At 49.1% G+C, this 23,365-nt stretch overlaps 2 protein-coding genes across 2 annotated transcripts in view; both read left to right on the top strand.

Annotated features, from left to right (window-relative positions):
• Stimate (STIM activating enhancer) overlaps positions 1-15,860 on the top strand; it is a 40,562-nt gene extending 24,702 nt beyond the window's left edge. The window contains exons 2-8 of the mRNA XM_050158166.1: positions 3,411-3,459; positions 4,866-4,961; positions 6,884-7,005; positions 10,666-10,778; positions 12,204-12,281; positions 13,186-13,335; positions 15,266-15,860. Of these exons, the coding sequence (XP_050014123.1) occupies positions 3,411-3,459; positions 4,866-4,961; positions 6,884-7,005; positions 10,666-10,778; positions 12,204-12,281; positions 13,186-13,335; positions 15,266-15,382 (725 nt within the window). The 3' untranslated portion in view covers positions 15,383-15,860. The remainder of the gene's footprint in view (positions 1-3,410; positions 3,460-4,865; positions 4,962-6,883; positions 7,006-10,665; positions 10,779-12,203; positions 12,282-13,185; positions 13,336-15,265) is intronic.
• Positions 15,861-20,068: 4,208 nt separating this feature from the next.
• On the top strand, positions 20,069-22,643 carry Mustn1 (musculoskeletal, embryonic nuclear protein 1). Its single transcript, XM_050158170.1, has 3 exons — positions 20,069-20,441; positions 21,414-21,546; positions 21,719-22,643. Exons 1-3 carry the CDS (start codon positions 20,433-20,435, stop codon positions 21,823-21,825), a joined length of 249 nt encoding a protein of 82 aa, XP_050014127.1. The 5' UTR covers positions 20,069-20,432; the 3' UTR covers positions 21,826-22,643.
• Positions 22,644-23,365: the final 722 nt, after the last annotated feature.

Genomic DNA, 23,365 nt, shown 5'->3' with positions numbered 1-23,365 from the left:
GAGACCTCGAATTTAGACTCTTCTCTCTGCATAATGTCTGCTGCTGGAGGAAGATCTATAATGATGACTGGACAAGGCACCAATTTATGCGGATAGCATAACAGTAAGAAACATGTCATTGATATTTATTTATCTATTTATTTATTTGCCAGTCATGTTTGGTTCTACCCTAGGTCTCTAGGCTATACAGTCTCTAGTTCCCGGCCATCCAGGCAATGTCAGGTCTAGGCTCCCTCTCATTGCTGGGCCTTCAATTAAACCAGACATTGGTAGGCCACCCCACAAGTTCTGTGCCACCCTTGCCCAAGCACATCTTGCAGGGCTGGGATGGTGTCTAGGTTTCTCGTTCTCTAACCTGCAGAATTCCTACCTTCCCGAGCCAAATGGACTAAAGCCTGGAGGAGAAGGCTCCATGCAGGCACCTGTCCAACCTCTACATTCCGTGAGCTGTGTGGATGTTGTCCTCAGCAGTGGGACCCCACTGCCAGTTTTCTGTCCTAGCATCAGCATGGGTTGTTTAGGGATCTCAGTCAACAACTCAATCGAATGCAACTCAGTCCCACGCCTAGGCCTGCCTAGCTACACAAGATGGCCAGTTCAGACTCCATATCCTTCATTACTAGGAGTCCTCATGGGGTCAACCTCATAGATTTCACTTCCCCCAAAGCCTGCCCCTGATTCCAGCTGTCTCTTCCCACATTCTCTCCTTCCACCCCCACCCCCACTACCTGATCCTCTGCTCCAGCTCCCACCGCCCCCAATTCCTCTTGCCAGGGAGATCCATGCTTCCTTCTAGAGCCCTCTTGTTTGCCTCCCTCTCTGTGTCTGTGAACTGTAGCTGTGTTTGTGACTGTGCATTTACTTAATGGCTAATATCCACTTATAAACAAATATATACTATATTTATCTTTCTGGGTCTGGGTTACCTCACTCAGTGATTTTTTTTTCTAGTTTCATCCATTTGCCTGTAAATTTTATGATTTTTTTTTAAACAGCTGAGTAGTACCTCATTGTGTAAATGAACATTTTCTTTATCCATTCTTGTGTTGAGGGATACCTAAGTTGTTCTCAGTTTCTGGCTCTTATGAATAAAGCTGCAATGAAAATGGTTGAGCAGGATGGAGTGCACTTTGAGTATATGCCCAAGTCTTGAGGTAGATGATTTCCAACTTTCTGAGGAACTGGTAGATGGCTACTTCTTACCAAGTCCTCACAAAGTCTTTTCTTGGTGCACTCATACATCTGTGTCCGGATTCCCCTTTTTGTAAGAACACCAATCATACTGGATAGGACCGCCACCCCCCCAAGGACCTTATTTATCTTAATTGCTTTTTCAAAAGCACTGTCTCCAAATATAGTCAGTAAGGATTTATTCCATAGTACTGCAATTGTTTTTCTTTATCCATGCATCATGTTAATGTAGTAGTATAACAATAGATTTATCCTATAATTACTTACAATGTATTTTAATTATACCATCTTATGTGATTTGTTTAGCATATATAATTATAATCTATAATATATATAATGTATAATTTCTCTCCATAAGCCATTAGAAGGAAAATTATAGCCACTCTGTTACCTAAATGTGTGTATTGTAGAAATTAGAACATTCTCCTTTTGGAGTATTTGATGTCCTTTGTAATGGTGAGGAGAGAGCTGGGCATGGTGGTGCACGCCTTTAACCTCAGCACTGAGGAGGCAGAGGCAGGTGGATCTCTGAGTTTGAGGCCAGCCTGGCCTATAGAGCGAGTTCCAGGACAGCTAGGGCTACATAGAGAAATGTTGTTTTGGAAAATGAAAAAGTAAAATAATACTAATAATGATGAGGATAGGACTGATAAGCATAAAATGGCTCTGGCCCCAGCTGCAAGTTTCTAGACCATTCTCTGGTGAGCCCCCACCCCTCTGAGGCTTGGCCTGCTTCTAGGAAAACCTGCTTTCAAAAGCCATTCAGGCCAGCAGGGCCTCTTGGCTTCCACTTGAGGTTCTTTGGCATTGTTGAGGTTTTGGGTTCACATGTGTCAAGGACGCAGCAGACTTCCTGATAGCTGCACCAGCTTTTCAGTCTCTGTACCAACATGACTCGAGATGGCAGGCTTGCTTGCTATTGCAGTCTTTTATGGGCAGCCTTGCCCTGCCAAATGTGGACTGCTGTATTTATTCAGAGAGCAGGGTTTATTGACTTGTGTTCTGTTTTCTCTCTAACCCTCCTCCTGCTGTTCCTCTGGCAGCTTGGGATTTCTCCAGAAGTTAGTTCTCGCCTGCTACCAGTTGTGATTAGGGATCTTTCATGCCTTCAGTCTTTTTATTTCTTAGCACTTCAGTGGGGGTAAATATCACACCAGCAGCACTTGTGGTGATTGTTTTAGTTGTGGAATGTTGCCAAGAGCTTTAGGAATACTTGTAATAGTGAAACTTTATTTCCTCTGTTCTAGACAGTGTGCCCAGACCACTCGGGCACAGGTGTAAACCTGGTGAGTTCTTTGCCAGCCCAGGTTGAACAGGTTATTGCTGCCTCTTCCATAGAACTGTGAGCACAGCCAGCATCCTTTCTCAGGGCCTCCACCCAGGAAGCCATGTCTGCATAGTTCTTGGGGCTGCTTTTCTAAGCCAACTCTGCTTAGACTCTCCTGGCTCTTCCTTTCCTACAGGATTCACTCCAGACTCCCTGACCCAGTACTCAGGACCCCACTACCCAATTTGGTCCATGTTCAATGTGCCGCCCTCTTACCTGCTGTTTCTGCAACAGACTTTCTTGTTATCTACTATGGTGAGACCTATTAAATCATTCTGAACACACAGCCATGTTCTGTTGCTGTACCTGTGAGCCCATGAAGCTGTGTCTGCTCGGCGTCCATGCTCCTCTCTTGTCTTTCAGCAAGCTCTTACTCAGCCTTGAGGACTTAGAAGCCAGTCCCAACTACTGCTTCCAGACTCAAATTTGTCTCTTTTCTAGCACTTTCCGTCCTGTGTGACTACATAGCTCTGCCTGTTTCCTAGACAGCTAACTTTACATTTGTATCCTCAGTGTCTGGCCTGGAGTAGACAGTAAACCTCAGGATAAGTGGGTGGGTTGTCCTCAGACAGAACATACGCTAGAGTGAGAAGCCACTGCATTGTCCTTTGCTGTTCCTGGTCATTACCTAAGTGAGCTTTGTCAGAAGGAAATGCAGGTTGTGCACCCTGCGAGAAGTCTCGCTTAATAAGTATCTCATTCTGAAGAATCCATGCAGACAGACGGCAGTACAGGCTCTCGGTAACCTTCACGTGAGCAATACGTGTATGTGTTGAGCTAACAATGTATTTTAAGTCAACAGTGTAAGTAGCAGGTGGACTGATAACCCAACCTGTGTATGTACTTTGCTTTGCTGTTTTGAGAAACTACTGATGTCTGTCTGTTCTTCCAGTTAAGCGCTTCCGAGAACCAAAGCATGAAAGACGACCATGGAGGATATGGTATGTACCAGCATGCTGACTCACCCTAGAAGGCTCTCTGCTCTGTTGGGGATTTGGTGGGGACTGGCAGCAGTGTTTTGGGGTAGGTAGGGCATAGAATAGGAGAGAGTATGTATCATATAAAGGATGAGGAATTCCTCATGTGGGTTTTAGGCACGCTGTGTAATATGCAGTTAGACCTGTTTCTTTCCCCTTTATTTATAATGTTGCTTTCAGCAGTGGACGATGGCAGCACAGGTGTGGCAGCCTCTGCTGCGGATCTCCTCGTTTCGACTTGTTACGAGATTATTCTTGACTTCTGCAGTCTGTATGTGTAAACAAATGCAAATTTATTTGGAGATTCGTCATGCATATGCCAGAGATCCTTAGAACACCCCCTACCAGATGTGACCCAAAACTCAAGGAAACAGTGTTTATATTTCCTGATTTGTTATGAAGGACGCAGATAAATGGCTAGACGGAGAGGTTCGGTGAGCCGGAATGTCCCGAGCACAGTCCTGTGACGATGGCTTTAGAACACACTATCCCCTGTGTACCAGTTCATTGTTCACTGATTCCAAAGTACTCCAGGCCCCATGTGTTAAGATCACTAGACTTGCCTGTCTGTTAACTTAGTCTACAGCCCTTCTTTTCTCCCTGGAGTATGGTGGGTCTTGGTTTAATCACAACTTAGTCTTTCAGTGGCCTTGCCATCCTAAATCTTTGTAGGAAATAGTCACCTTTTTAGAACAAAAGAGGCTCCTATCAACCAGGACAGTCCACAGTTGGAAGTCCACATATTGCAAGTCTGAGGGGACCTGGGGCCAAACACCAAGTATTAGGACAAAGGATATTCCTCACACCTCTAGCACTTGGGAAGTTACAGGAGCCTTGGGACTCTGGATCAGGGGTGGAGAGCAAGTGTTTAGTGTAGATACTCACTTTGTGTAGAAGGACCCTACAGTAGCAGTTGTGTGTTCGTTATTTGGTGGTCAAGCTTCAGAAATAGATTCCAAGGACGAAACTCCCAAACAGTAAGTCATTTGGCAGGAGACAAGCAGGCTTCAGGGAACAGTGTGGACTACCCTGAACTCACTCCTGCCCTAAGGAAACTTCCGCTCCCCTTCAGAAGACCCCATCGCCAATAAGTGCGATAGGAATTGTCACGCATGCACTCTCTGGTTCTTAAAGACTTGTTCCCACAGGTGGGGAATTCGTATTGGTCTCACTCCGTCTCTGATTCTCCCAAACCTGTCATTTAGTCCTACTCTCACAGCTAGTGAGGAAAACGAGACCCTCTGCATCTCACACATGTTGTTTGGTATCTCCTTCCACTGCGTTTAGGAATGACTTTGCGGCTTGGTCTGGGTGATCTGTGGCTGCTCTCCTGTCAGGTTGGTAACCCTTGCTGGTTCTGTTTTGTGCAGGTTTTTAGACACTTCCAAACAAGCCATAGGGATGCTGTTCATCCACTTTGCAAATGTGTACCTAGCAGATCTCACTGAAGAGGACCCTTGTTCACTGTGAGTCTTGTATTTGAATTCAACCTCAGTTGAAAAATCAGCTGGCCTTCTCTTCCCTTGCCAGTGCAGCCCTCTTGCTTGGGAGAGGCACCCATCCCTTCCCTTCTGAATTCCTCTCTAGTTTCATCCTATGCATGCCTTCATGAGTTTATATACTCGGCTTTTGGTTGGCTCTTAGGGCTTTGACAGTTACCTTGTGTATTGGCTTTCTACTAATCAGTCCAAGTTCAGGCCTAGCAGCCCCATGTTTCCAGCACCCTCCCCCCAAGCAGGACAGGATAGCACAGCAGGAGCAGCTCTGTGCCAGTTACAGAGCACATAGGCTTTCCGATGTGATGTGAGATGCTGTACTTCTACTAGGAGGAGGAGTGGTCATTCCCTTAGCAGACAGAGTGGCAGAGGTTTTTTTTTACCCCAATCCTAACTCTTGCTCCCCATCTTCAACTTCAAGTTAGAGGTGCCAAACGTTCACACGGTGCAGAGGTGGTGGAGCTAGACTTCAACCAGTCTGCGCCATGGCCCCATGGTGCTCTGATGCCTGAGTGGATCTCCTGTGTTGAATACAGAGTAGTTTCCAAGTACAGCACACAGTGGGTTCAGGAAGTATTTGACAAGTATATAAATGAGTGCAAGACTGGATGTACCCATTCCTTGGTATTTTTCAGGCTTTACCTCAGATATGGAAATGCAGGTGTGGATGGCTTTCCTCACCAATTAGAGCCGTAGCCTCCTGCCAGCATAGAAGTTGCTTTGGAAGCTGTGGCTGTTCTTTCTGACTCTGATCTGAGAGTGACCTCTTGTGTCTTTAAGGGGGAAGAGCAAGCTGCCTGCCTCCCTCTCCATGCTTATTTTTTTTTTTTTGGGTTCTGGGGACTGAGCACAGTATGCTGCCCCCATATTGGAGTGTTGTGCACAGCACATAACCAGGATGGAGCAGAGGTCTGCTAGTCTGCATGAAACGTCTCGGTCCTAGCAGCTCAGAAGCTCTTGAGCTTATCTACAGGGAGTTCAGAACCATTGGTGTCACAGAGGGTCAGGACCTGCCTCAGTGACCTCATTTTCCACGTAGTCTCTCTTGGATAGCTGGAGCCTGTGTCTAGTAGTGCTCAGTTAGATCTAGGTATAGGGCCCTTGAGGGGGGGCAGGTAAACAAGATGTTTTACCTTGGTGAGAAAAGGTTTTGTGTCTGGAGAATGCCTTGCAGGAATGTGTGGTCTCTATGGGCATGCCTCCCCACGCCCCTTCCTCCAGTCCTCTGGCCTTTTCTCAGAGCAGCAGAACTCTCACTGAAATATAAAAGTCAAGTCTGGGAGTGAAGTTATGGCAGAGCATCTGCCTAGCATATATACAGGGTACTGGGTTCCAGCACCAGCACCACTACAAAAAAGTGAAACTATTGTTTGCACACATGATTACAGATGGGGTGAACATGTGGCTGTGTGACCTGCCTGCTTTGTCTAAGAAGTCTCAGAAACCATTTTCCTTGAATGCCCTGGGAAAGTGGCACAGTTCTATGACCTCATGTGGCTTGAACCGTCAGGGAATGAGCAGAATTACTTAATGGACTTATTGTTGTCAGTTGGGTTTTCTTTTCCTCTCAGATTCCTTGCTACTTCCAGGTATGCTGTCTTCTATTGAATCTTGGCCTTGGCACATTCACTTGAAATTTATAAAGTGTCTTTGTCCTTCTCGTTCCTGTTCTTCAAGTTTTCAGTGTTAGCGCCTTTTCAGACACCTAGAAATGGAAGCCGCCATTTCCATTGCCCCTTGCATAAATACATGTAAGGGTACCACTCTCTTCCAGTAGGTCAAACAAAGACTGGATCTTTTAGCCTGATCCCAGACCCTGGTAAGTGCTTCACTGAGGCCCCAGCTTAGTGGCTTTTGTTCCCTGACCATGCCGGTATGGCCTCTCTTTCTAGGTACCTCATCAACTTTCTTCTGGACGCCACTGTAGGCATGCTTCTCATTTATGTGGGCGTACGCGCTGTCAGTGTCTTGGTGGAGTGGCAGCAGTGGGAATCCCTGCGTTTTGGAGAATATGGTAATGTCCATGGACACTGGGTAGAGCGTGTTGGGGACTACTCACCCTGTGTAGCTCGGAAATCTGGAGGCTTGTGAAACAGAAAGGGGTGTTTTTTAGGGTCTGACTATCACTTTCCTGGGGGCAGGAAGGAAGTATCAAGGCCAAAACACTCACTTTTACGGGAGAGAAAATGGCAGAAGCCAGGGGAAGCCCTTCTATCAGAGGCACTTGTGATTCCATCTGCAGGACTGTGAAGCCACATCTGCTGAGATCCCCAAAGATCTCACCTCACCTGCCCACACATTAGAAAGAGGGGCCGAGTCTTGTCTGGGAAGGTAGTCCAGTGTCTGCCCTGTCACTTGGCCATTCTGCTGACTGGAGTGTGCATCCCCTCTGAGGTCAGGTTAACTATACACTTGTCCCCATCTAACATGTGGCTGTCCCAGTCACTCAGACATGAGGTCATCACCACCTAGATAGAAGGCTTCAGGCCAGCAGCTTGGTTTACAAGGCCTACCTTGTGAGACCCCTGTGTCAGGTCCTGAGTCAGAAGCTGCCTTTGGCTATTAGCATATGAAGAGTTGAAGGTGACCTCCATAGGGGCTGCTAATGCCTGGCTACTCTTCTGAAACAGTGTTAGTAGAGCTTCACCACAAGAGGGCACCAAGGCAAACACAAGAGTTGTGGTTAGACATCTGGATCCACATTCCCCTGTCAGGCCATCCAAACAACCCATGGCTCTGGGCCCAGAGAACTGCTCACTTCTAGGTGGCTGAAGATCTCTGAGGGGCTGACAGTTTAAAAGGGCACATGATGGGCGGAGCTGGCTGTGGAGTGCCTTGGGAATTTCTAGAAATCTTAAGTAATTGTTTGTCTTCAGGGAAGATGAGCTCAGGGGAGGGCTTTTCTTAGCCTGTTACTTGATGCCCGTGAGTCACTGACTTAAGATAGTGCTGCACACAGCATGTCTGCAGGACTCAAGGGAAGGCCTTTGCAGTGCCCAAATCATAGCGCTCTCAGCTTGCAGGACAGAAATGGGCCACACCGCATGTGGACCGAGTCTGCGTCATTCTCATTTATAAAATGGACAGCTAGAGGAGTTAAGTGACAGAGCAGCTGGGGCATGTGTGAGGCTCTGTCCTCTGCACCAGGAGTCCTAACACCTTCCCTGCCTCCACTACTCTCAGTGTGCTTTTACTGTGGCGCTCCCTTCTGGAAGCAGAGACTGTGTGTGAGCCCTGTCCTCTTGGCCGTTCCCTTAACTCACTCACTGCTGTTGGGGACTAGAGTCCTCAGTGTCTCCAAAGCAAATGTCCCTTTGTCAAGGACTGTCCCAAGTCCTCCTCTCCTAAACTATCTTCCCCAAAGCTGCTGCTTTTTAGTTGTCTGTTGTCGATGTTTTCAGTTGCTGCTATAACAAACCACACAGGCTTTGTGCCTTAAGACAAACCCATTGATTTAATTTGTAGTTCCTCCAGAAAGTCTAACCCAGTTCTGTTGGGTTAACACGAAGGCATTAGTAGGTAATAGGGATGGTTGTTCTGTTACCCTGCCACCCTCTAGTTCTCTCTGGGTCCCTTCGCTCATGATTCTCTCCCTCTGCATTCATAGCCAGTAGCCAAGCTCTTCTCAGGGCATTCCAGCCTGACCTTCCACCTTGAAGGGCCCCTGTGATTCCCTGATTGTACCTGGACACTCCATATATTCCACTTAGAGTCTGAATCACAATCTTGATTCCATTAACGGCCAGAATTTCCCCTTGGCTAGGTCACAGCACGTGTCATGGGTTCTGGAGATGGGGATGTGAGCATCTTTGCAGGGCCAGCACTCTACCTTCCGTACCTGTGAACTTGCCTGTCCAGTTGAGGCAGGAGCTCCATGTAGGCCCCACAGCTCTCGGGTAAACAAAGAAGAGGGGTTTGCTCTCCAGATAGCTTGCAAACAAACTCCCAGGTGTGCACTCAGTCCAGCCTCAGTGACCTGTGGCCTGGGTACACAGGAGGAGAGGGTGTGTGGGTGGATCAACTGGACACGGGTGCTTTTTTCCATCTTTGGTGGTTTTGAATATTTTTATTTTAGTTTCAAAAAACAGAAGGCAGTGGCAACTCCACTGTATAGACAAACTTACAAAGAGGAGGAATAATTTCTCCTTTGTCACTCACAGCTCACAAGCAAATGGAATGAAGTTACACTCTGACAAGTGAGTGTCCTTGTAAACAAATGGTGTCACTTGTCTGCTGGCCTCCAGACACACTGGTCCCTTTCAGACATTTCCCAGGGGTACGTCCTTCGCGGCTGTCACCATTCTTGCCTAAAAGTTTCAGCAAATAGTTTCCTCTCCTGTTCAAGTGACCTTTTCTCAGTAAGGTCAGGTGACTTACCAAAAGTATTGCAAAACTTGGATTATCAGCTTTTCCAGGAGGGTTGGTCCTTGTGAGGTGCTGTGCTGCAACTTAAATGCCCTGCCCCCCTGCCCTGGGGCAGAAGTAAATAGGAAGGCATTAGAACAGGCAGCTAGTGTGTGTCTGTGTGCTTCCTGACTGCCTCCTAGCCTTGTCCAGAAAAGGAAACAGCAGAGTCTGGTGTTCGTCCATGAAACTATGTAAAAGCATTCTCTTGCTTCCACTACATTCAGCTTGCAGGCCCAGGCAGAGCTGGGGGCCTGCAGTGGGAATGCCTGGGGTTGCTATGGAAACAGAAGAATCCAGTGAGAAGTTAGAGCTCTATTTCTCTGCAGACCAGATTCTCTTCCAGAAATGTGAATTTGCCCCTGTTGTGGTCAGTGGAGCACAGACTGCTCTGGTTGAGCATCCAGAGCACAGCCCTGGCACCGGCTCTCCCACTTGGAGGAGGCCTCTTGTAAGGTTCTGTGCTCCCTTAGATCATGCTCTGGAGAGGCTGGTCCTCCACCATTCTTTGAGTCCCTTTTTGAAGCATTTTAGAGGTACTGTGGGGCCCAATCCCCCATTGTGGACTGTTGGGCCCTTCCCAATCATTTCCTGAGCATAGCCACTGACAGACCCACAGACAAGCCTCGGTCGTAGCTCTGGCCTCAGCCTGTTTGCACCCTTGTGAGGGCTTCTCTCTTCTTTGTCCTAGCCAACGTTAATAGGTTGCCCCCAAAATTTGTTTTTGTTTTAATTCTTTAAAAAGGCCCTGGAAAGAATCAACTTGTCATTCCTTTACATGAGTTCAGTCGGAATCTGACTTCTCTAGGTCCGCTTGATGTTCTCAGGACTGAGAATGGGTGGCGGGAGGAGGAAGAGGACAGAGAAGTTGACTGCTGCATTTCTTACTGCAGTGCCAGACTCAGTAGTGGGCGGAGAACGGAAGGGGTAGCACCAGTCGCTGGGGGTCAGCTGTAGATAGTAGTAGTGCTCTCGCTTCACCCAGAGAGCCAGCGGTCAGCTCTTGCTAACTTTAGTGCCTCTTAACTCTGTCCTACGAGTTTTTGAAAGAAAAACATTCTGGTATGTCCAAATTAGGAATTCTGGCTTTATTCAGAGCACTGCCTGCTTAGGAATGAGGTGCTTTGTAGAGCTTTAGGGACTCATGAAGGACCTTAGAGCCAGGGTTCTGGGATGCAGCTAGGGGTACAAGCTGCAAGGGGGTTGTGGGTGGGTGTTGTCCTACTCAGTTCCTGGGCCCATGTGACTAAGCACCTCCCTGTCCCTGCAGGAGACCCTCTGCAGTGTGGGGCCTGGGTGGGGCAGTGTGCCCTTTACATCGTGATCATGATCTTTGAAAAGTCTGTCGTCTTCATCGTCCTTCTCATACTCCAGTGGAAAAAGGTTTGCCTCCTCCTGCATGTGCAACTCCCTGCTGAGTCATCAGACAGCATCTCACATCGCCCCAGCCCCAGCCTGCTTGTTTTTGTTTTAGCTCCGTGAAATCCTGGATTTGGTCCGATAGAACAGCTCTTTATAGAGTATTAATCTGTCGTTCTTGTAGTGGTGTCCGTGCACTGCCAGTGAATACACGTCTTCTCTAGACTAAACTGTGGGCACATGCAAACTTAATGGAAGCACAGTCCCTTCTGGGGTGTTGCTTGGTCTGGTTAGTCTGAAGACTTTGTAACTGTGACTGTGTCTAGCTGGCCAACGTCCTTCATGCATGTGTCCGGGCTAGCCAGTTCAGTTTCTAAGGTCTGTCTCCACCTACATATCATCCTCCCTGGGAGTATCCCCAATCCTGCCCTCTGTTCTCTGACCCCAGTGCTACTAGATACACCTGTGCCACTCATTCCTGTATAAAATAGCCAAGGAGCCTTCTAACACATGTGGCTCAGATATTGGCTTTCTTTTGGTTTTATCTGTGACTGAGGTTTTACTTTTTTTTTTTAAGAAAATAAGCCAAAGTCTTTCAGAGCTGCTGTGCACCAAGGTGATGGCTGTACAGGATTTCTCCTGGAGAGTGGTCTAGCACCTCATTGTCCAAGTCTCTAGTGATCACCCACTGAGTTTCCCCTGCTGCTCCTCTCAAGGGCTTCAGGATGCTCCCTACTGGATTGGGTCCCACTTTTGTGAGAGTTAGCCAAGAAGAGGCTAGAGATAATGGGCCAGGCAGTGTTTTAAATGAATACAGTTTCCGTGTAATTATTTCGGGTAAGAGCGTCACTCTGTTGTAGAAGGAACAACGGGCCGTTTCCCACCGCCCAGCTCCCAGCTAGCTTTACCCGAAATAAGTACATGGAAATTATATTCACTTCAACACTGCTTGGCCCATTAGTTCTAGCCTCTTATTGGCTAACTCTCACATATTGATTCAACCCATTTCTAATAATTTGTATTGCCACTTGACTGTGGCTTACCGGCATGAATTTAACCAGCGTCCGTCTCAGAGAGAAGAGCCATGGAATCGGCCTGACTCTGCCTTCTTCCCAGCATTCTGTTTGGTCTACACCACCTATCTAAGCTGCTGTCCTATCAAAAGGCCAAGGCAGTCTCTTTATTTAACCAATGAAAGCAACACAAAGAAAGAAGACCCTCCTACATCACACTTGGATCTGACTCCGTAGCCTCAGGTCTACAACAAGGGGAAGCTTCTAAAGGGCACATGACCCAAAGTGGCTCCAAGGGTCCCTTATCAACAGTCAGATCTAGGGTCCGCACCGCCGCCGTGAGCCTACAGGGTTGTTTCCAGTGGCTCTTGGTTAGTGTCTGAGTCTGTGTGTTGTTCTGCGGTCTGCTCCTCACTGTGTCTGTTTCTCTCTGCAGGTGGCCCTATTGAATCCAATTGAAAACCCAGACCTGAAGCTGGCCATCGTCATGCTCATTGTCCCCTTCTTTGTCAATGTCAGTGCCTGGTTGCGTGTTTTACCCCAGCTTGTACCCTGCCTTCACGGGTTCCTGTTCAAAGCCCCAAGTGTGACACAAAAGTCACGTTGTAGCCCCCATGCAGACCTTTCTATGTAGCCATCCCATAGCCAGTCTTGGAAATGGTGGGAGTCCTTCCTCAGAAGTCAAGTACCCTCTCCAGGGCCCCTATTTCAGATGAGGGATCCTAGGAAGTATGGCTTGCCTTCCCTGCTAGGCCACTTCCCACTGAAATATCCCAGGATAGGTGTAACTTCTAGATCAGGGTCATTTCAAGTGTTCTCCAGATATTTATTGCTGAGTACCGACATCAGAGAAACTCATGAGCACAGTGGTCAAAAGTGAGGAACCAGGGTGTAGAGTGCTGAAGGAACCGGGGGTTCCCTGAAGCAGCAGACTGTGTGGCCCCCTGTGAAGGACCCATGAGGGCTCAAAGCAGGTAGTTAAAGATCTTGGTTCTAGGCCCAACACAGGCTACTTGGTTTGTTTTGTTCTTTTGAGACAGGGTCTCACTACATAGCCCTGGCTGTCCTGGAACTCGCTATGTAGACCAGACTGGCCTTGAACTCATAGAGATTCACTGCCCGGTGGCCTCCCCAGCGCTGAGATTAAAGGTGTGCACCATCACACTTGGCCTCAGGCTGCCTGTTACTTAACACAACAAAACCCCGTGAGTGAGCACAGCAAGAATTATTCTGCTGTTCTCTGATAATAATAAAAGCACAACATAGGAAGTGGAGTGATAATTTCTCTTGGATATTCTGGGAGATAGTCAGGGCTGAGTGGGGTTCTCTTTTCTTACCTCATAGAAGGGTGGCTATGGATCCCTCTGCTTGCTTTGTTCTGGGTTATCCAGAGTAACCTGCACTGTTCCTTCCCACAGGCTTTCATGTTCTGGGTAGTAGACAATTTCCTCATGAGAAAGGGGAAGACGAAAGCAAAGCTAGAAGAAAGAGGAGCCAACCAAGACTCAAGGAATGGGAGCAAGGTTCGCTACCGAAGGGCAGCATCCCATGAGGAGTCTGAGTCTGAGGTAGGGGTCTCCTTGGCTCTCCCAAGGGAGAGTCATACCCTGGCCATCATAACTTGGACTGTGGAGGGTCTCAGGTCTCATGTTTGCATCTCATCTCCTGAATGCTGACTCACAACACTAGTCAGAGAGGAGGAAAAAGCTGAGCTGAAGAGTAGCCCAGGTCACTCAGATCCTCATCTAGCCAGAGCCCAATGCTGTCATATGTGCCTTCCCAGGGTAAAAAGATGCTGCGTGTAGTCAGGGTGACTTGCTACAAATAGTCCCTGTGGACTAGCAGTAGAGACAGCCAGGCAAGGGGAAATGCCCCTTATTCCAGGGAAGCATGGAGGTCCCTAGAGCCCTGTTCTCTACTAACAAGGGAAGTACTGGCTGCAAGCTTTGAAAATATAAGACTACCTCACAGAGGTACCCTCATCTCCCTTTATCTGCTGGGGTCTAAATTCAAGGACTTGATGTAAGGATGCAGCCCAGGGCAGGGGTGTGTGCTCTAGCTGGTCTGCGGCATTCATTGCACTTTTGTGCCCTAGTGTGTTGCAGCAGGGTTGGCTAGCCTGAGGAGACTCCATAGTATCGAGCACTGTGCTGCTAATGGAAGCGGCAGAAGTAGCCGAGATTAGCCAGATTTGGTGATACATGGCTTTAATTCTGCACTTGGATAGTAGAAACACTCAGATCTCTGTAAGAGAGAAAGAGAGAGTCATCCTCTGAGGCTTGAGGATGAGTTGAAGAATGCACTGATAGCTCATCATCACATCATGGTGCGGCCTGCTGGGGGGACTTTTATGTTGTAAAAGGAGCGGCAGGCTATGTTCCTGGCACCCGGCCGCCCACATGGCTAGCTTTATACCCGAAATAATTACATGGAAACTGTATTCTTTTAAACACTGCCTGGCCCATTAGTTCCAGCCTCTTATTGGCTAGCTCTTACATATTGATCTAACCCATTTCTAATATCCTGTGTAGTCCACAAGGTGGCTTACCAGGGAAGATCTTAACCTGCGTCTGTCTGGAGTGGGAGAAACATGGCGACTCCCTGACTCAGCTTCTTTCTCCCAGCATTCTGTTCTGTTTACTCCACCCACCTAAGGGTCAGCCTATCAAATGGGCCAAGGCAGTTTCTTTATTAATTAACCAATGAAAACAACAGATTAGAAAGAAATCAATCCCATATCACTTTTAGAAGGTGAGTAGATTAGATAGAGGGCAAGCCCACAGTTCTCCAAGTTTCTGTTCATAAAATCTGTTACAGCACTTACTGCATCATAAGACTTGGCAAACACTTGATGAATGGCAGATAGCCATAGAGCAGGAGCTACAGCTCATGGGAATTCACAACCACACGGCTTAGCCTCTGATAGTAAAGTGAAGTCCGCATTGGCCAAAGCAGGGAGCGATCAAGTGGTTCCGTCCACAGGAAGGGTGTTGAGCCTGTTTGCCCACCTCTGCAGATGAAGTCCACATTCCCCGTGGTTCTCAGAGCTGTGAGGCCAGCTGCTATGGCAGGAATGAGCAAGTGTGTCCTCAGTGTCTCAGCTGTATGGACGAGTAAAGCAGTTTCCTTCTGCGTCTTCAGAAATGACAGAGTTGGCTCAAGACAGCCCCTTTGGAGCTGCACGCCCCGTGTGGTCCCTGGGATGCTTTCATTCCCTTTTGAAAGAGACCCTGTGATTTCATGCACCCAGGTGACTTTGATAGGGTTTGGGTCTGACTGGAAGTCGGATGAAGGCGTGGGGAAGGGAGCATTAGTAAATTGACGATGAGGGTGGTGACTTTAATGTTAGCTCCAGCAGGCCAGCACATCTCCCTGTGGACCCTCTTCTAAGAATATACAAGAATTGAGGCCTCCCAGAAAGGCTGGCCTCCAAGGAGGATAAGCACAAAAGGAGCTTCTACCACCGGCATCTTAGGCCTTGTCTCTTCACTACCTCAGGTCCTGATCTCAGCTGATGACGAAATGGAGGAGTCTGAGGCCGAGGAGGATCTCCGCAGACTGACCCCCCTCAAACCTGTGAAGAAGAAAAAGCACCGCTTTGGGCTACCTGTATGACACATTCCCACGCTGTGGATGACAGTCATGGGGCCCAGTCCAGCAGCAGCATCCCTTCCCTCTCTCTACCCTCCTCTCTACCTCCACTCCTCTTGCTGTCTCTGCCCGCTCTCCACCCGCCCCAGACTACTGTGACTGAAAAGAGGGAAGAGGAACCGTGCCCGAGGGGGCTGTGGGCAGCTGGAGGTCCCGCTCAGTTGCACTACAAACACTGACCAAATATGCAAGCGAAGAGCTGTGTTTGTTGTCGTCCCTTTGGGGTGCTGTGAGACCCCTGTCCTGTGTCTGACCCGGTGGCATGGTGGAAGAAAACAGAGCACACACAGACTGCCGGGCCCTCGTGCCGAGGCTTGGGCCTTGTGGACACGTGACGGCTTAGGGTTAACAGCCTCTGGTTGACCCAAGTTGGAATAGGAATGCTTTCTTACTCAAAAGGCTTTTGTAACTCTTTATTTCTAAAGCCAGTTTTATGAGCTGTGACAGTGTTACTGTTTTTTGAGTATGTGTTTATTTCCTACAAAGTATCTATGGGTCTAATGGGCAAACAGATTTTTAAGTCTTCCGTATGCTGTTTGACTTTTATATTTTTAAGTTATATTTTCATACTACTGTATTTAAAACTCTTTTTACTCCCCAAAGAAATGGATTTCTTTGCCTTTCATGGGGTATGAGCTGGTTGGGAGGCGGGTAAAAGTCCGTAGTTTTTCAGCCGGGGTGTTGTTAGGTAACATGTGGTGACGAGAGGAAGGATCTAAGGGACGGGTAGACAACCTTTATCTGTGGTCAGAAATCCAGTGTGCTGAGGTCAGACCTGAGCAGGAGACAGCTGTTCCGAACAGAGCCTTGCCAGGGCGTACAGGCTGGCGTGTCAGGGGCTTTGGTTAAACTTGATTAAGGAGGGAGCTTAAGAGTTAGACATTTGTGTCTGGAGGACTTGGGACCACCAGGCCACTCCTCCCTCAGAGCCTCCCAGGCGCAGACGTGAGAATGGTCCCGGCCTCTGCTTCCAGTGCAGCAGCTCGCAGAGCCAACCTTTGCCTTGGTGCCTGTCACCAGCTGTCACCTGCTTGCTTGCTCAGCTGTCTGGGGAACTCTACCTAGCCAGAAAAGCCTGTTGTCATGTCTTCTGAAGTTGTGAAGTAGCAGGGGCAGAACAGATACCACGAGAACTATTGTCTTACTGTGGAGAGAGTATGAGTTATTTCTAGACTGTGGCTCCTCCTTGGCAGTTACACCCACTTCTCAGCCGGGCCACAGTTTATCTGATGGTACAGGCTGACTTGGCACTCTTCTGTAGAAGCAGCCGAGTGGAGCTGTCTGGTGGCTTGTCAGCCCAACAGGCAGGCACCTCACTACTTCATGGTGTGGCGATCACAGAGGAGGAGACTCCTCAGACTCTTGTAAACCTACGTAAGAATGTGTTTTGCTTAAGCATCTAGGATCTAAATATGCTTGTGGCATGCGACCCAAGCCCTTATCCAGGGTACCTAGGGCCATCCTCTGCCACTTGAAGTCTTACTTTGTCCTAGACAAAGGGTATCTGAGGTGTCTCTCTCAGCTCATCTTCTAGTGCAAGCACCACTGAGAAAGGAAAGGTTGCAGTTGGAGGCTTTACAACATTGGCCTGTGAAATGGATTGGTCAGGCCCTGCGCTGTTCCTATTTCCTTTCCATCCTATAACCACGGTCACTCCCTTCCCCTTCTCTAGGAAGGTTCCATGGGAGTGTTGTGGGTAGAGTACAGCTCGAACTCCTGACGAGGGAGATGGTCAGTTCCTGGCGGCGCTGTGTTATCCTCACACCCCCTGTATCACTGTGCTAGAGATAACCTGTGCTGCCCCAACCCCTGCCATCCTTCCGGAGCTCAGGGCTGGAACCTCATTTTCAGACATGAGCACCTCAGGTTTGCAGACCAGCCAGAGGTGAGGGGACCACTGCAAAAGATGGGAACTCCAGTTGCACAGGCCTCACAGAGGTGATCCGTAAGGTCCTTGCAAGTACAGGGCCTGAGGGACAGAAGAGTGGAATAAATAGGTACTTCTGTGTCCTGACTTTCACTAAGGGCTCTAGTCTGTGAGCTGAAACTCTGCAGCTGACCCAGCAGGAAAGGAGATCCAACAGGGATCTGATACCGGCCCCTGTCTGTGTGCAGGTTTGGTGTGTCTTTGCTCCTCCCCTCTTCCAGTGTGAATGTGTGCACGCACACATCAGCATAAACAGACACTCACACAGTTCTGCATCCCTCAGGAGAGCCTCCTGGGTCACTGAGGCCTTCCTGTTACCATGGTGCACTGCCTCACCAGAGTAGGTGTAGAGGGCTGTGGTCGAGACGTCTTCTGAGCTGTCCTCCCTCCCTGGAATGAGTGTGCCCATCACTTGTTCCAAGGTGCCTTATGAGGTGGGACCCTTCACTGGCTAATGGCGGGCATCACCAAGCTAGGAGAAATAAAAACAGAGTACTCTCTTAGCTGTGGTGCGTCATCAGTCTGTTTCATCCAAATCGGCGTCCTTGCCAGGCTGCTCTGGGCAGAAGCTTGCAAGCCGAGGCGCTGAATGAGTTTTTGTAGCCAACTGAAATAAATGGATGAGAGAGCCGGTACCCAACTCAGAGATGGTGGTTAATTTTTCTTCATTCCATTTGGCTGTTGGTGGGACTTTGATAAAGGTAAGGACGAATGGTGAGATCCTGTGTGATGGCGTCTGTGTGCCGGAAGATGTGTCAGAGAGGAGCCTGTGGCCCCTCGGCCCTGAAGCATGTTGGTAGCTTCCTGCCTCAGACTTTAAACTGTGAACTACCAGGCAACAAGGAGCCGTGTATTCACACCCCTTCTCGTGCCTCTTTCCTCAGGGAAAACAAAAAAGCTCAAATTCAAGCTGTACCTTCCCTTTGGCAGCACAGGCTACAGCTCAGGGTCCACATCCGAAAGGTGCCCCCCAGTCTATGGCCATACCGCCCTGAAAATGCCCGATCTCATCTGAAAGGTGCCCCAAGACCCTTCCTGCCAGGCAGCCACCACTTTGTAGAATGTGAGCTAGCTAGTGGTTCTTAACCTTCTTAATGCTGCAACCCTTTAATGCAGTTCCCCATGTTGTGGTGACCCCCAACCGTTAGAATTATTTTTGTTGCTACTTCATAACTGCAATACTGCTACTGTTATGAATTGCAATGTAAAGATCTGTATTTTCAGATGGTCTTAGGTGACCCACGGAAAGGGTCACACGACCCCCAGGTTGAGTATCACTGTCTTAAATGAAGTTTCACACAGCTTCCAGTGAGAGAGGCTTGTTTGCAGTGAGGGACCTGTGGTCAGCCTTGCTTTGAACAGCCTGAGTTCTGAGTGGGTAAGTGGATTGGTTGGTTGGTTGGTTGCCTGGCTTGGTTCTTAACTTTTCTTCCCATTAGTATTTATTAGAGGTCAGGGCTGTGAGAAGAAAACCATTGCCACCTCAGCCGCCTGTCCTGTGGGGTGTGTCATCACTGGTGTTGGGAGTCACAGAGACACGCGTCTCAGATGGAAGGGAAGATGGTGGACTTGTAAACTGGTCTACAATAAAATGTCACATTGCATTACATTAAAAAGAAGAAGAAAGAAAGAAACCATCATTTTTGTGGTCCTTGGTGTTGTATCCTCTAGAACTGAAATACCTCATTGGGCTAATAAACCTTTTACTGTATCGTGGCAGCTGTGGGGTCAAATCTGCAAGGAAAGAAGCCAAACATAATCTTTCTTCCCTCCTGATGAGTGTCTTAGCCACTTTGCCTCCTAGTGCTGTGTTTGGGGCCGGGAGAGGTGAACATCCCATATCCTTGTCCTTGAGGCCAGGACTAGACAGAGCTAGCTGTGGGCATTTCTCACAGGGCAGGGCGTGGCCTCTCTTTGGAGTCACTGGCATTGCTCAGATCAACACTTACCCAACCTAGACCTGGCAGTGCCCACATTGACCTGCCGGGAACCAGGGCCAGAACAGAGGCTGGTGTGGAGTTTGAGGTACAACAGCCATGGAGTGTTGTTTAGGATAACTGTGTTAGTCCCTGGTTGGATGTCATCTGCCTGGAGCCATCAGGGATAAGAATAATGTCCATGGTAGATTGGAGGGAACTGAGATAGGTCTAACAGAGACCAACCTCTGACCCATATCTACCATTGCCCGCCTCAGGTTTGGGTCCCTCATGTGCCCAAGGTGATCTTTCCATGCAAAATGAGGCTGTCAGGAATACTAAACAGCTCTCCAGGGAGCCTTGCCCATTTCCTTACAACTTAGTAGCTGAACCTTGCAAGCCAAAGTAGCAGTGCTTCAGCTGTCCAGTTCCCATCTTAGGCAGAAGCCCTCTCTAGTCCTTCATCAGCAAGCATGGTTTTCTCCTGGTCCCTCCTGAGCGCATATCCTGCCTTGCTTTGTCCTTTGCTAAACTTGTCCCACAGCTGCGTAGAGGACCATGGCATCAGCAGCACTGACAGCAACTCCCCAGAATCTCCTCAGCCTCAGTGTCTCTGCTGTAAACCAGAGGTTGCTGTGAGTCAGCTATGCTCACCATGAGGAAACGCTTCCAAATGACCGGAAGCTTCTGCCCTTCTCTTTCCACTGGATTCCAGGGGTAGAAGAGAAAGATAAACAAGCTTAAGTATCCACCCTGGTTCAGGGCCCTCCCTTTCCTCAGACATTTCCCCTCCCACCCCTGCCACTGGGATGGGATCTTGCAGTCAGCCTGCCCAGACTGTCACACACATTCCAGGGTTCACATTTATAAACACAGCCCGGACTTGGTGCCAGCACCTCCCACCTGCAAGAGAACAGCTGTTCCCAAAGGCATGGGGTACCCCCAGCTGTCTATTTTTCGCCAGGACTGCTGCCCATCATCTCCGAGAATAAACACCAGCTAGTAGCTGCGTGGATCTGAATCATGTGGGAGCTTCCAAAGGAGGGGAGTGACTGCCCAGGACACACAAGCAGGCTATATAAGTTCCAGAAGGTTGGACTTCACACAGATCTCTTCCTGTGGCTACTCCCTGCCAGAGACTTATCTACAGAGAACTTACTTGGCATCTACCATGTCTGAGGTAAGAAGAACCTAGTTGGGGCTAGCTGGTGCCAAGGAAGTTGGGAGGGGCAAGACTGGACACTAATTGCTGGTGTCGGCTTTGGACTAAAAGGCAAGCCTAACAAGAGACCCTGCGGCCCTGGGAGGCTGGGCTCAGTGAGGACACCCCGGTCCCACCAGGCTCTGGTGAATGGCTTTGGTTGTCCCACAACTTGTGAGGTGTTGGGGGTGGGGAGAACTTAGGTAGACCGGTGTGTGCTTTTGAGTGTGTATGGGGGAGCTGGCTTAGTACGTCCAGTTGTATATATTCGTCACCTGGAGGAAGAGTGACTGTGCCTATAGGTCACAGCTGTGTCCTTCCCTTTTCCCTAGCAGGGTGTGTCTCTGGGCTTGTGTTTCCCTGGGAGCCTTGCCCAGGCAGAGGGAGGGAAGCCCTGCACCTGCCTGCAGGGCTTAAGAAGAACTAAGGCCTCAACCTCACCAGCGCCTGGGGTTGACAAGGAGGGGTTAGCAGAATTTGACTTTCCTGGCTCTACTGGGACAGACAGAATAGCAAGGTTGTGCTTGCTGCTTGCTCCAGGACTGTCTACCCTGTCCCCCTTCCAAGCACAATAATTGAAAATGTTAATGTTTTCAATTTGGGGAAAGGGTAGGGGGCAGTCCTTATGGGATGCTTTGCTACCCAGTGAACAGAGCATAGAACTCACCAGATTTCCTAGGGCTGCTCAGTCTTGAAGGCCCTGTGCCCCTTGTGCCCAGTCCTGAATTTGGCAAACAGGCCAGTATGAGGCTGCAGTGGCCACCCCTCCAGGAGCTCCCTATGGGCCAAGGTCAGATGTCCAAGTCAGACCAGGAAGACAGGGGGACTTGTAGGGGTTGGGAGAAGAGTAGGCTTTGAATTGAGTTTGGTGATCTGGGAAGATGATCCCCTGCCAAAGTTGAGGGGTTCATCTCAAGGCCTCTAATTGTAAGGCTCTCTGGGCTCTCTAAGGTTGGCACTGCTGAAGCCCCCATCAAGAAGAAGCGTCCCCCTGTGAAGGAAGAAGACCTGAAGGGGGCCCGCGGGAACCTGGCCAAGAACCAGGAGATCAAGTCTAAGACATACCAGGTCATGCGGGACTGTGGTGAGTGTGCTGCAGGCCCTTGGTAGGGCTGGGGACATCAGCATCTCCCAGTGGTAGCTGAGAGGTGTTGAGGGCTCCTGGGTATAAGAGGGGCTGCACCCAGCATAAGGAGCCTTGTTCCTGAGAAAACCAGTTTAGGTCCCTGCTTCCACTCCTCTGCTCTTACCCACAGAGCAAGCTGGCTCAGCTGCCCCGTCGGTATTCAGCCGCAACCGCACAGGCACCGAGACAGTCTTCGAGAAGCCCAAAGAGGGACCTACCAAGAGCGTCTTTGGCTGAGAAGTTCACACTGCGCCTGGACACAGGAGCCTTTCCCACGAGCTGTCTGTCTGTCTATCTATCTATCTATCTATCTATCTATCTATCTATCTATCTATCATCTATCTATCTTTTTTATAATGCTGGAAGATGCCTTTTTCCTGCTGTCTCCAGAACCACCATGACTCCCACAGCCCTGGCCCTTCTTTCCCAGCACCTTGGAAACACCAATAAAGAGGGTGCCTGAGTGGCTTCAACCTTGGGAAGGCGACAGTTGGTCAGTGGCTGTGGCCACTAACTGCCAAGGGAGAGCGGGAGCTGTAGGGATGTAACACATTCAGTGCCCTTCCTGGGCTCTGGGGAGGATGGGGTTAATGTGTGTACTTTCAGGGCCTCTGGGATGTACTAAAAAGAACCTTAGAGGTGGAGACATGGGGCAGACCTGATGACTAGACCTCTCTGCTCTTCTTTTTTTTTTTTTTTGTTTTGTTTTGTTTTGTTTCTTCAAGACAAGGTTTCTCTGTGTAGACCAGGCTGGCCTTGACCTCACAGATCCACCTGCCTCTGTTTCCGGAGTGCTGAGATTAAAGGCGTGAGTTACCATGCCCGGCTTCTTTTCTCCTTTCTAATCCTCCGTTTCAGGGCTCGAAAGATGGCTCCACAGCTGAGAGTACTTGATGTGTCTGTGAGAACCCTAGTTCAATTCCTGATATCCACATGGTGGCTCACAACCATTTAACTCTGTCACCTTCTTCTGGCCTCTGTGGACACTGCATACATGTGGTACACCTGCCGTCAAAATCGTCATATACCTAAAATAAAAATACAATTTAAAACTAGCCTCTGGTTTCCTATCAACAGGGTAGTTGAGTTGGTGTCTGTCCCGGAAAGCAGGGCACAGTGGCACCTCTCAGAGTGAAGTCCCTCTGTCTGCCACAGAAGCCTCTGAGATGTTGCTAAGGTCCTCAGCGCCTATCCCCTTTCCCCTTTGTTAGTCTGCTGCTTAACTGTGTCCCCATCTCAAAGACAAAACTAGGTATGGTTCCTCTGGCCAGAGGCAGTGGATTTCTTGGACTCCCCCACCACACTCTGCTGCCGGTATGTTGTCTGGGTGGGGTGTGACCTCTTCAGACCTGTGTCCTGTGTCTTCTGTGTCACATTGAGGAGACAGCCTGCCCGCTGGGATGGCAAAACCACAAGCAGGCTAATAGTGGCACCTTCTGAGAGCAGGCCTGGCTGTGGATGATCCTGCTGGAAAGCCCCTCATGTGCCCTGGGCAGCTTTCTGGGGCATTTCTCACATCCTAGCCAGCCTGGCCTTATATAGCTCTGGCTCCTGGCTGAGTCTGTGCTCTGTGTCCCAGAGGAGCAGATCTTCTGTGGGGACAGAATCTGTATTTGTTCATTGAACCACTGAAGAACATTCTTCTAGAACCTGTGTCCCCTGTTTAACCCCAGTCCCATTCAGAGCCAAGAGGGTGAGCAGGTGCACAGAAGTGTGGCCTTGGGCCATAGCCTTGCAAAGAAAGGGAAGGTTTTAATGGAAGCAACAGAAATTGTTC

This window comes from Alexandromys fortis, unplaced genomic scaffold (genome assembly GCF_014885135.2).
Source record: "Alexandromys fortis isolate MF-2015 unplaced genomic scaffold, M_Fortis_MF-2015_v1.1 scaffold_106, whole genome shotgun sequence".
In the NCBI taxonomy this organism is placed as follows: domain Eukaryota; kingdom Metazoa; phylum Chordata; class Mammalia; order Rodentia; family Cricetidae; genus Alexandromys; species Alexandromys fortis.
Note: the sequence above shows the minus strand (reverse complement) of the source record. Positions and strands in the feature narration are given on the sequence as shown.

What these genes read in the sequence shown, in the direction of transcription:
- Mustn1 (XM_050158170.1), top strand. An exon ending in CCAGGTCATGCGGGACTGTG is followed by an intron (nt 21,547 to 21,718) that starts GTGAGTGTGCTG and finishes TCTTACCCACAG; the next exon opens with AGCAAGCTGGCTCAGCTGCC.